This window comes from Aedes aegypti, chromosome 2 (assembly GCF_002204515.2).
Source record: "Aedes aegypti strain LVP_AGWG chromosome 2, AaegL5.0 Primary Assembly, whole genome shotgun sequence".
NCBI classification, from domain to species: Eukaryota; Metazoa; Arthropoda; class Insecta; order Diptera; family Culicidae; genus Aedes; species Aedes aegypti.
In genome coordinates, this window is record NC_035108.1 from 131,206,854 (window position 1) to 131,220,355 (window position 13,502).

A 13,502-nucleotide genomic window follows, 5' to 3' on the forward strand; every position below is an offset into this window, starting at 1 on the left:
TGAGCCCGAGTGTGACGGACCTGGTCATAATGAATTCGTCACTTATACTTGATAGGCTAGTTATAATAGAACTCGAATTCGGTCTCAAAACTCTTAGCGAATACTATTTTTACAAACTGGGACCATTTTTGTAATCTAAGTCAGAAATTTCCATATAGCGTTAAACGCCTAAAGATATGCAACGCCCTACAAATGTTCTGTAATTCATTCAATTTTGTTCGAGTGATGCTCCATTATCAAAGTTACCCCAAAACAGAAAACCGACTTTCGATTATATGAAAAATTAAATATCCATTAAGAATAAATCTTTTGGAAATCTATCAACTGGAATCGATAGTTAGGATACCAGTACTTGTTTTAAAAATATGAATTAAAATTATTTGAAACAGCATGCATAAATATTCAAGTTTTCTTCGAAAAAACTATCAAAGTTACCCCGTTTTACGGTACTATGGAAATCTTCAAAATAGTTTTAGAGCCCTATCTTTCTTATTTCAGATTTCTCGTCAAAGCGGTCTATGAACGACTTTAAAAACTTAACAAAACACAAATTTTCATGCAAAAATATTGATGATATCTATTTTAGTTCAAAAGTTATTCAAGTTTTTCTGCTTAAAATCCTTTGTTTTTCAAGGCATTTTATTAGAGTTACAAAAATAACACATCTGTAATTTTTTAATATAATACACAATTTTATTTTGTCTTTTGAATGCCGTCAAAAGATATTTTTTATGTTTGTCCCAATCAGAGATATTCACAATCAAAGTAGGCATGTTTTTGAGAGAAAAACAACAATAACTCTTAAACGAAAGGAGAGCGAGTTTCTTCACTCACCAAATTACGCATTTTTCAAAGCTCTAAAAGTGTTTCATAGACTACTTTGATGAGAAATTTGAATTGAAAACTCTAGAGCCAGAAAACCAGTTTTGTTCGGACCACCCTATGTCACCGTAGGAAAAAAGTTCTAAGTCGGTCAATTTAAGAGATACAAAAAAACTTTTTTGGTAAAGTTGCTTGAAATTGAATGGTCTACAACTTTGCTGAAGCATGTATAATATAATTTCTACAAATAAGAAAGTTAGTTACACAATTTTTATGAAAATGTGGTCCACCCTAATTTTCAACAAAACCAAAGAAAGGGCTTCACTAATACAAACAACTTTGTAGAAGACCGTTTTTGTCTAATGTTTCATTCTAATGCTCAAAATGCATCTTTCCGCGTAAAACTGATTCCTGGACCACTGTGCATTGACATGTACAGTCAGTCTATGCTGTGCTATGCTATGCTGGAAAGTTGATGATATTAATTTGATTGAGTTGACTCCATGGTGAGTGGATTATTATTCGATTGCAAAATAAACACACGCCGTCAGTAAATGGATTGGGAAAATCTTTTACTATCTGTCAAGAAGTCGAACGCATAGAGTAAAGTAGAGCAAAATTTATCCATCTACGATTGACTTGGTCTTAACCGACTCTAGTCATCTTTGTAGCCAATTAGTTACTCATGCTGATTTTGATTCTGATCATGTCCCTGTTACATTTCAATTATCTCATGAAGCGATTCTCAATCCTATCAGCTCCACTTGAGTTTAGGGTTCTCTGCAGCTCATCCGGGAGGTATATCGTGGTAGCTCAATTATCGAACAATTTTTGCACATACCTAGACGTTACTTTGAAAAAACTGGACTGCAACAGCATTGCTGAACTTTACCTATTGTATTTGTTGAGTAAACTTCCATTGCCACTTTTTGCCGCGGCCACTTGGCGGCGCTGGTGAGTATGAAACTTTTGTTTGCAGATATCTCAGGAGCCTGACCACTTAGAAAGTAATTCAGTAGATCAAGGTATATCATTATTTGAGCCAAAAAATAGGATATGTTGCCACCAGGTGGCGCTAGTGAGCATGAATTTTTTGTTTTGCGGATACCGCAGGATCTTGACTTTTTAGACAGGCACCTTCGGCAAAGTTGTTCAGAAGCTCAGGGACTATCATTATTTTACAAAATCTCGAACTTCAAGGATTGAACAAAGAAAGAATTTGAGCTACTGAACAACTCTGCCAAAGACGTCATCTTTCTAAGTGATCAGGCTCCTGAGATATTTGCGAAAAAAAAATTTCATGCTCACTATCGCCGCCTTGTGGCAAATCCTGTGGCTGAGATAATGATAGCCCTTGAGCTACTGAAGAAACTTGCCGAAGACGTTATCTTTCTAAGTGGTCAGACTCCTAGGATATTTTCGCGTAATTTAGGGTGTTGTACAAAGTACAACGTGTGACAACTCGCGTTACAAAAATTCGCTCGACGACCGAAATGTTAAGGTGGCCTTTTGGACCATTTTATCCTAGTTATACTATTGCATCTGTTGCATTACTATACAAACAGAAGTACTCAAAGAATCCTACAAATTCATTGCTTTTTCGCCAATCTTTAAATACATAGTGTAGGTACCGTTGACGAATAAGCAGGTGGTAAAATAATGTGAAAGCTCCGTCTTGAATTCAAAATAGCACATCATAAAAGTTCATTTAATTGTTCCAATGAAAAATATAGAATTTTGCTCGCACAGGAATTACAAAGGCTCCTCGACTCTGTTTTGTGTTTAGTTAAACAGACAACTTCGACATCGTTGTTTTCAGATTTCTCAAAGGGGAAGGAAGCGATTTTCTGATGACGTCACAATGAAATGGGCAATGACCCATATCACCGAAAACCGACCTAAGAAAACAAAACTATGACAGCATCTTCCTTGTCAAAAATCTAACCGCATTTGATATTTGCACAAATGCACACTGCTTTCTATTGCAATTTTAGAGATAACTTTCCGTTCTACGATTGAACAGAAAGATGCCGCAACTGTCACATTGGGGATGACGTAATACGTAACGCGAAATTTGCCAATTTTAGACCCCCTCCCTCCCCCACGTAACAGCTTTTGGATGGAACATTCAAAATTTTCGTATGGACCGTAACAGTACGGAAGGCCCCCTTCCTCCCCCTCCCTTACTGATTTTCGCATGCTTTACATGCAATGATCGGTTGCGATGATCCTTGGAAACCAGCTGATGATCAAGATAGAACTTTGACAACTACGGTAAAGCTTGGCGGCTACCGTAGAAAAGAACCATAATATGAACTTAGGGGCTGTCCATTAATCACGTAGAATTTTTTTTTTTTTTTTGAATATTCAATACATTAAGCAACTCGTGGGGAAAAACGGCCACTCCTATTTCATAACACCAAAACAGCCGTTTGAATTCAAATTTCAGCAAACGTAATGTTACGTGCCCATTTGAACTTTACAAATGCGCATTTTTCGAATCAGCATAGTTGAACAATAACATCTATCAAACGCCCATATGTATGCAAGCATTTTCAAAAATTGATTTATTAGCTCCAGAAAAAAGAAAATGGATAGCTGTTGCTATTATTTTAAAGAAAACATGTTTGTTTATCAGATTATGATTGAAAAAGAGCTTTCAATTATTTATTTTAGCTATTAAACGTTGCCTTCCTTAGGCAGCGCGTTATTGCCCCAGTTACCCTATTTAAAAAAAGAATCACAAACATATTTATTATTTACTAATTTGAGTGCCTGAAGTGGGAGGGGCTTAATCAATCGTCGCTATTGTTTAGATTTTATATCACAGTCGACTCTCCACATCTCGATATCGAAGGGCCATCGAGACAGGGAGGTATCGAGTCAAAGAACATGAATTTAACCCGTTAACGCCCAAGGTATCTCACAATTGGAATTCAGCTCCGTTTTCGTTATTCATAGTCGTATTGCCATACATTAAAGCTTATTTCACCAAAAAAATTCAAGTCTATAGTGGGGATCCAAAAAAATTCTTGAAAGTGTGTCGTTCATATCTAAATGTTCTATAAGTTTATTTTCGAGATTCATCAAAAATGTTTTCATGCTCTTCGACCCATTACAATGTAAACAAGTTGAAAAAACTGCAGGTGAGGGGTAATTCATAAATTACGTCCGGTACAGAAGAGGAAGGAAACAAGAAAACGTGACTACCCATATAAAAATTGAAATCCATACAAAAAGTGCGATATAGAGGAAAATTGAGGAGGATGAATATGGCAAAACTTTGCTTGACGTAATTTATGGACGTGGATAAAGAAATTGCAACATAAAGAATAAAAATTTCAGAGGCGAAACATGCATGCCAGAACTAAAGCATTTAGTGACTGACTTCAATTCAATTTTCTGCTCTACCACGTAAGTTTGATACAGACATACATACATTTCCATACATGTACATGTACAATTATGCTTGACAAGTCAGCCTGTTGAAGCGAGCATATGAAGGAGACCAACGGGCGCGACCGGAGTAGGCTAGATCCTCCGCCGGGGACTAGACCGAGTAGAGCGAGCGTAGCGTAATATCGGTAATAAGTCGTCGAGGCGCCTGCAAACCGGAAGTCATCCTCCAACCGGAATTGCAGGACCTCGGCACTTACCGACAAACATCGCGTCGGAGTAGGCTATGTCCTTCCGCCGGGGACTAGCCGAGTAGATCACGAAACAGCTCCGGCAAATGGTCGTCGGGGCGCCTGTGAACCGGAAGTTTCCCTCCACCGGAATCGCAAAACCGACCTCGGCATCAGCCCGGAAAGCATCGGTTCGGGAGATCTTCCGCCGTCGGGGAAATCTTCGTCGGAGTAAGATAGATCCACCGTCGGGGACTATGCCGAGTAGCGATCGTGACAACCACCAGTTTTGGGTCGTCGGGCCGCCAGTGAACCGGAGGCTACCCTCCAACCGGAATCGCTGGACCGACCTCGGCATCCAACTGGTCCAACCTGGAGAACTCGAGAATCGGCGGATTAGCAGCAGGCGCAAAAGTTGCGCAGGGCTCTGGCGAGATGTCAGCCCCAAACACGTCGCAGCAGAGCAACGAAGCGTAGCAATGACAGAAGCGGCAGTAGAAACATGGCACTGGCGCGATGCCAGCAGTACGAAGAGAGCAAGGGAAGTACAGGAGCGTAAGATGCACGTGAGTCACACGCAGAAAGCGAAGCAAGGAGTAGTGCAGCGGTTAGCACAAAAGCCCCCCCCCCCCCCCTGAAGTAATGCCAAGAGGCAGTTCCTGAGGGAATGGCTCGTGGGCGAAGGTGGATTTTAGTCGGTATAAAAGAGTCCGACACTCTACGATGGACGAATGCGATATGCCTAGCCTCCATATCGAACGGGAAACGCTGGGTTAGTTCGTAAATGTAATTTACCACCTTCTAAATTAAAAAAAAAAAAACATGTACAATTATGCACACTTACACTCTTTATACCAAAAACAAAATAAAATCTTACGTCAAATATTTTGATTATAAAAAATACCTACAGATGCTTCAGAAGAGTCTTCAAAAAGATTCTATAAAACTTGCAGCTGATAATGAAAACATAACTATTAAAATATTTTTGCTGGGTCAAGTTATCAGTATACAATGTGGCTCGGATCTGACAGCTATCGAAATATATATTTGGCAATATCAGAATTTCGTTAGTGCTAATCAAAAGTTAGTTCTTCAGTCCATTGACAGTCAAATATTGAACTCCAACTATTACATGCATTACAGACGTGAATATTTGAAGCCAACACTATTCGTCTATAACGTTGAAGTTACTGCATCACTGATGCATATGGTCTTATTCACCGATAGAACCGAATCCACGCGGTCCAAGATTTTTGACACTAGAGCGGGCCAGAATACCTGGGGAGTATACGGAAGCGTGCCCGCTCACAATTCTTGCACCGAGTGAGTTCAGCAAGGGAGGTTCTGTACTGCTACCTCAACGTAACGCTGGTTCTAAAAAGCGAACAACCATATAAAAATACGACCAAACAATGGTGAATTATTACCTGTAATTTTGCGAAAAATAATTTTTACTTTTCCACGTTAAGCCATAAAACTGGTTCTGGACTTAGGTTGGCGACTATTCAATTTTACTCTCATTTGACAGCCGCCCTTCACCCTTGGAGTACAGTTCATGGATGGATAAGTCAATTTGTCGGTTTTTTCGTTCTTCACTCCCTTCATTCGACGGCTAGAAAACATGTGTTTTCTTCTTTTAGCCTTCAATAAATGGTGTCAAGGTTCATCTAAAAATGTAAGGAGCATTGCATCCGAAATAAGCGATTGTTGCTCGACTCGATAGTAAGTTTTCATTGTTTTGATCTAGGCAGACCAATTTCTTATTGGTTGTTTCCTTGATGGTTCGCACATAAAAGCAATTCCCAGCTAATAAGTTTTTTTTACGAAAATATCTCCTTTAGTTGATCATCGTTTTCGAAGATACCAAATTTTTCATCACTGGATATAGGCGAATAAAATATTTGCCGACTAGCGCCATCATGAGAATGACTTCCAAAATTAGAAGGATTTAGGCGCATAGCTTTCTTTGGATTTAATCAGTGGACAGATATATAAGCGAATAAAATTTGTGCCCAGTAGTGCCATTTAGGTGATTTCCTAAGTAATAAGTTTCCAGGCGAATAGGTTTCATTTAGTTCTTCACAAAGCTAAAGACACTAACTTTGTATCCAATCACTGGATTGGGATATAAGCAAATACAATGTTTGTCTATTAGCGCAACCTTGGGAGAGTTTTTCAAACTACTATGTTTCTGGGCGAATAGATCCTATTTAGTTGAACACTTTTGTCGAAGACACCAATTTCGAATCTTATCACAGGACTGAGATATAAAAAAAAAACATTTGACCACTAGCGCCACCTTGTGAGTGTTTTCCGAACTAATAAGGTTCTAGGCGAATAGGATTCATTTAGTTGTTCAACATTGTCCAAGATACAAACTTTGTATCTAGTCACTTGACTGAGATATTAGCAAAATAAAATCTTTGCCCACTAGCGCCATCTAGTGAATGTTTTCCAAACTAATAAGTTATCGGGTGAATAAATCTCATTCAGTTGAACACACTTGTCGAAGACCCAATGTTGTATCACATCACTGAACTGAGATATGAACAATCAAAATGTTCAACCACCAGCGCCATCTTTTGAGTGTTTTCCGACTAATAAGGTTTTAGGCGAATAGGTCTCATTAAGTTGATCAACTTTATCGAAGGCACCAATTTTTTATCTCATAACTGGACTAAGATATAAGCAAATAAAGTTTTGGCTCACTAGCGCCATTTTGGGAATGTTTTCAGAATTTATAAGGTTCTATGCAAATAATTTATATATACCGTAAAACGGGGTAACTTTGATAATGCGGGTAAATTTGATAGTTTGAGACTCTCAACATACTTAACGAAATAACAAAATTCCTGTTAACCTGTTAAGCAAAACGAATGCAAAAGTAAAGAGTATAAGTATGACACTTCATGTTAAAGCTATTTCCGTTGGAATCAAGTACATTTGAGGATTTATATGCAAATATGGAAAATTTATAAGATTTTAGCAATTTTGAAATGCTCTCAAACAATCTGTTCTACGATCACTATTAGATGAAGTCATAATGAATTCGTCACTTATACTTGATAGCCTTATTATAGTAGAACTCGAATTCGGTCTCAAAACTCTTAGCGAAAACTATTTTTACAAACTGGGACCATTTTTGTAATCTAAGTCAGAAATTTCCATATAGCGTTTAACGCCTAAAGGTATGCAACGCCCTACAAATGTTCCGTAATTCATTCAATTTTGTTCGATTGATGCTCCATTATCAAAGTTACCCCAAAACAGAAAACCGACTTTCGATTATATGAAAAATTATATATCCATTAAGAATAAATCTTTTGGAAATCTATCAACTGGAATCGATAGTTAGGATACCAGTACTTGTTTTAAAAATATGAATTAAAATTCTTTGAAACAGCATGCATAAATATTCCAGTTTTCTTTGAAAAAACTATCAAAGTTACCCCGTTTTACGGTAGTTGTTCAACTTTGTCGAAGACACCATTTTTGTACCTCATAACTGGACTAAGATATAAACAAATAAAGTTTTGGCTCACTAGCGCCATATTGGGAGCGTTTTCCGAATTTATAAGGTTCTATGCGAATAGGTTTTATTTAGTTGTTCAACTTAAACGAAGACACCAATTTTGTATCTCATCGCTGGACTGAGATATAAACGAAGCAAATATTTGTATGTCGGAAAGTTGTTTCATATGTTGCTTATATATGCAACATTTGTTGGCGTCTGTGCGCCACCTGGTGAGTTAATTCTGAATTGAAATAGTTACCAAGTGGAAGTCAGCAATCCTGTGATCAACTTTGCAGACGACAGTTTTCTCGTAATCCTCTTTATTTTCAAGATATTTGCACTACAAGTACTGTCCTATTTATAGGACGCTGAGCGTTCGGGGCTTCTGTCCTATTTTTAGGACGCTGGGCGGATATGGGTTAATGAATACTAGATTGAAAATCGACCCGTAATCAGGAAAATTGGAAAAAATAATAAACAAGCAAACGTCATTTACCGCTCCTCAACTATTCAAAATTGCGAATATCTGGTCAAGTATCCTTTGATATTGAGCAAATCTACATACATACATAAACTATTTTTTGCAATTTTTCATCGTAATAGGCTGTTTTTCATCACGCCAATCTGTCATGAAACGGCCTACTTTCTTGCACTGATGTATGCAGTGCGGGAATAGTCATTACGCAACTGAAACCAGTGCTGTCATGATTCATTACGCAACGCTTTCTCATTACGCAACGGTTTTGAGTTGCGTAATGAATCATTACCACATTTTTTTTCAGAAATTGTAAAATGATGGTGAATGCATTCCGATATAATTTTGGATACCATTAAGTGGTCTTCAACGAAATTGAAAAAAAACGTTGTACGTAGCTCGTTACAGAATTCGATTGTTTCCAGCACTCGTCGTAATTATCCTACGAGGCTTGCCGACTTGTGCTGTAAAAATCATAATTCTGCAACTTGTTCCGTAAACTACTATTACAGATTCCTGTGAAATGTTAACAGCTGAGCAGTGCGGCAAAATAAATTAACGGAGTACAGTAAATTTGTACAATACTCGTTGAAAAAAATACCGGAAAGTGTAAAATTACGACGGAATTACGGTATTATATTTAATCGAACTGTTTAGAGAAAAATTATCAAGAACCTACACTGCCCATAAACGCATGTCAGTCCCATGTTTGCTGGATTTCCTATTCACATGGGACAATTATGCGTTTATGGGCAGTATAGAGCTATGGAGATATCGAGATAAGGAGGATATCAAGATATTGAGAGGAAAATTGTATGCAGAATATAGGGACCGAAGAAATTATCGACATAGAGATATATATCGAAATATGAAACATTGAGATGTGGAGAATCGACTGTATTTTATTAAGAACTTTTTGTCTTCCTCGTGGAAAGAAATTTGATTACTTGGATTAAAAAATGGACCGTTTTTCTTCCAAAAATAATATTTGCTTTCGGATTTAGAAACAAGCACATTTCCATACAACATAAGATACGTTTATCTTAATCGTCTTTCTGCTTCTTCTCGTACGTTTATACAACAATTTTCTCCTTACTTGCTTACATGCTTCAGTAATCAATAATAGCAAAAATAAAGCGTCATATTTTTTTAACATTGCCAGCGTTATTCGCTCTTCTATTTAAATAATTGCTCTGCTTGCTAACAGCTTTTCTGTCTTGCTTTCTTACCATGCTTTTAACTACAATTTTTGTTTCAACAGCGAATTTTTCAACTTAAATATGGATTAAATAAAAACATTTCTTCTTATAATTTATCACACACAAACATTTTTTTTGGGACAATTTTGCTTACTGATTCGTTTCTGCCTAGCGGTTTAACCAAGAATCATTTCGCGAGACTAATGTAGTTTTTTTTTTGCATGGTTGCTTTCTTCTAAGAATTATGACCTAATGTAAATATTTCCTTTCTCTTTTATCATTCTGTTTCATCAATTGTTTAAAGTAACAAACTTTCCGTGCTAAATAATTTCTCTATCTACACATTTTTCATGATCAGCGTAGCTTAAGTAACAGAAAATATAACTAAATCTATTTGCTGTTGTCCGCCATTCGCCTCCTCGAATACACTCTTGCCCGCAACTCGTTTTCCCCGCGTAAGCAAACTAAAAAAGATTTTCTTCACACACAGAACAGAAAATCTTATAGCTTGTAAAGTTTCCGCTGGTCCCTCCTAACGAAAGCACACCACAACAAACTGATGAACGTGAGGCGAAAACGAAGCAATGAGAAATATTTCTCGCTCGCTGGCAAGCTCTCTTTCAACTGCTGGCAGCGCCACATAGCGTGAGCTTTTCCATGCGGCGGTGAAGATGCATTTTATGGGAAAATTATATGTAACGAGCTTTCGGCGATGGTGTTCTCCTCTCTCTATCTCTCTGTCTCTTGAACTCCCTCAACACATTCGCACACTCAACACACTTGTTCATTATTAGTCAATCATGACGACATCCGAAAGCGCCACTGTTAGTCGAGTTTGTTTGCAGTAAAAATGATGCTTCGCTTTTGTCAATCAAAAACACCTTCTCAAAAGATGAGTAATGAACACTAAGGACTTTTGATTTGGATACAGTTAACCAATACAATGGTAGAAATATGGTGGTCGTGTGGGATGATCGTTTCTGGATGTAAATATTTTTGGCTTCAAATTTGTTAATGATTAATTACAAACTGCTCTCGTGAAATTGCTGTCCTTTCGACTATCTGGAGCGTAATTTCAGTTAAAAGTTTAAAGTTGTTATGTGCAACAGGAAAACAAAACCTAATAGAAGTTGACCCTTTGTTTTAGAATCCTGGCTTCGGCGTAGCGAGCGGCTCCAAGCTTAGCGAGCGTGGTTCTTGCAGAATGGTCGGCCTCCTTTCGCGAAGAAGCTCTGTCCCTCGAGGTTCTTCTTGCAGCTCTGAAAATGATAATTTGAAGTTTATTATAAGAGAATTCCTAAACGTGGCTTAAGGTATGAAGCAGGGTGGCCAAGTAGCTGTTTAAGTCATGGTAGGTTTGGTGAACAAAAAGCGTTGGTTATCGATAGGGTCAATATTACAGCGTAACAAAAATGTCATTTTTGCATGGGTTGTTGAATCTGATGCCGTTCTCAGAAATGTTCCAGCACGTCACAATTTTTCAGCTACAGATCGCCAAACTTGTATTGAAAACTGGTTTCATTTTTTTCTATCTTTATTAACGTAACGAGGTTTTTAGCCCTGGGCTAGTTCATCTCGGGACCAACGACTTTACTTCCCTTCCAAAGGAAGTCGTCACTATAACTATTATGTCATTATGTCATCTCGGGGATAAGATTCGATCCCATGTCCTCGGCGTGAGAGGCGAGTGTTCTAACCAGATCCGTCCCCCTGGTTTCATTGATGTTTCATGAAATTCAAATTATGATTTATCAAGCTTTTTAGTTATCTAATCCTTCAAATATGCAGAACTTTAATTTGAGATATAATTTAATTTTAATTGCACGACTGAACTCAGATTTAATTGCTTTTTTTAATATGATTGCAGTCTCCATACAATATTCTTTGTTTCTCTTATATGGTAGAATACAAAACTTTTCTAATTCATCCAACATAAGTTTTAAGCATCGAAGAACTTTGTAGATATATATTGTTTAACACATGGATTTTAAATTCTGTGGCAAATTAAGGAAATAAATTGCCCCAAAAGCTGGTAAACTTGCATGCATGTTCATTGAAATCGTCAAATTCTGCATTTTCAACAGCAAATTTCTCAACAACTAGACGTTCTATGATATTTTTAGGAATGTGAATGCCTGTGAATCGGTAGGCAGGCCAAAATAACGGAAGATTATCGAGAAATCGGCAGGCCCCTGGTCACCCTGATCTACACTATGATCCCTGAAAATACTTACAGTGCAGTTGAAGCACTGACTGTGGTAGTTGTTGTTCAGGGCCTCCACCCACTTGTCACCGGCTTCGACGGGGAATCCGCAGGCGAAGCACTTGGTCGTGAACAGCTCGTTCCAGTCAGCTTCGCAGTAGGGATCGCCCTCCTCCAGGAAGAACGGGCTGTTGCCGAACAGTTTGCCGCAGTAGGCACACTTGAAGCACTCCGGATGGAACTGCTTGCCGATGGCGTTCAGGCAGTCACCCTGTAAAATTTCAGATCAATGGAAATTGTAATGTTTAACAGAAATGAGACTTCAAATAGTTTTAGTACCGACCTTCACTCTGGTGTTGCACTTGCTGCAGACAGGGGCCAAGAACTCCTCGAAACAGTACTCGCAGTACAGATCACCCTTCTCCTCTACGAATCCGATGTCGGCCAGCGGGCGTTTGCAGTTGCCGTTGTGGCAGATGAAGTGGTCCGGGCACCAGATGCGGCCGAGGGCGGTGATGAATGGACCTCTGCAATGATATGGGTAGGAGAGAACGTTATAATTGCTCATTTTAGCCAATATGCAATATTCAATAGAATTTTTTATCGTACACACTGAAACAGATTACACCAGAATACTTGCTTAAGCACTCATACGAAAGATTAATACTACTATACTCCCATTTAGGATGGTAATTGGTACCGCTTACATAAAATCATGTAGATGGAGATCAGTAGCTTATAAGATTTGCGTTAACTGGTTCTAACACAGTGCCTTTCTTTTGGAAAATCCTCCAAAGTTCTCTTAGAAGTTCATCCGAAAGTTCCTCTAGAATTTATTCTAGGAGTTTTGGCTGAAGTCACTCCAAGAGATATTCGGAAGTTTCTCTTCGATTTTTTCCGGGAGCTTATCTAGCATTTTTCCTGGTAGTTCCTCTAGGTGTTCTTCCAATAATTATTGTAGGAGTTTGCCCAGAAGTTCCTTTAGGAGTTCTTCCGGATGTTCTTGTAGGGTTTGCTTCGAAATTACTGTGGAAGTTCCTTCGAAAGTTCCAGTAAGAGTTCCTCCGGAAGTTATTGCATGAGTTCTTCTAGACGTTACTATAGCAGTTCACCTGAAAATATATGTAAGAATTCCTCTAGAGGCTCCTCATTAAGTTCCTGTAGTAGTTCTTCCGAAATTTATTCGGATTTTTTCCGGAAGTTTCGCTAAAAGTTTCTCCGGAAGTTAGTCTAGGTGATCTTTCAGAAGTTCACTTCTAAATTTTCTTCTCGGAGTTCATCTAGAAGTTCCTTTAAAAGTTTTTCGTAAATTCTTCTAGAAGTTTCTCCTGCAGTTCCTCTAAGAGGTCTTTGGAAGTTTCTTTTGCATTTTACCGGAAGTTTCACTAGAAAACCTCCAAAAATTCTTGTAGGAGTTCATGCGGAAGTTCTTGCAGGAGTTCCTGTAGGAGTTCGTCCGTAAGTCCCCTTAGGAGCTCTTCTGAGAGTAGAAACAGCTCCCCTACAAGTTCGTTAGGGAATTCTTCTAGGAGTTTTTTTTAAGTTCTTATAGGAGTCTTCGGAGGTTTTCTGGAAGTTCCTATTGGATTTTTTTTCCAGAAGTTCAGCTAAGAGTTCCTCCGGAAGTTCCTCTGGAAGTTCTTGTAGATGTCTCTCCGAAAGT

The 13,502-nt window shown here is 38.3% G+C and overlaps 1 protein-coding gene across 8 annotated transcripts in view; it reads right to left on the minus strand.

Annotated features, from left to right (window-relative positions):
- Nucleotides 1-9,452: 9,452 nt before the first annotated feature.
- LOC5566824 (PDZ and LIM domain protein Zasp) overlaps nt 9,453-13,502 on the minus strand; it is a 257,834-nt gene continuing 253,784 nt past the window's right edge. For 7 of the 8 annotated variants that reach the window (XM_021842378.1, XM_021842377.1, XM_021842380.1 and 4 more), the window contains 3 exons: nt 12,183-12,366; nt 11,871-12,110; nt 9,453-10,895 (listed from right to left, as the gene is read on the minus strand). In XM_021842378.1, the coding sequence (XP_021698070.1) occupies nt 10,818-10,895; nt 11,871-12,110; nt 12,183-12,366 (502 nt within the window). In that variant the 3' untranslated portion in view covers nt 9,453-10,817. The remainder of the gene's footprint in view (nt 10,896-11,870; nt 12,111-12,182; nt 12,367-13,502) is intronic. The other variant, XM_021842381.1, reaches the window with a different exon arrangement.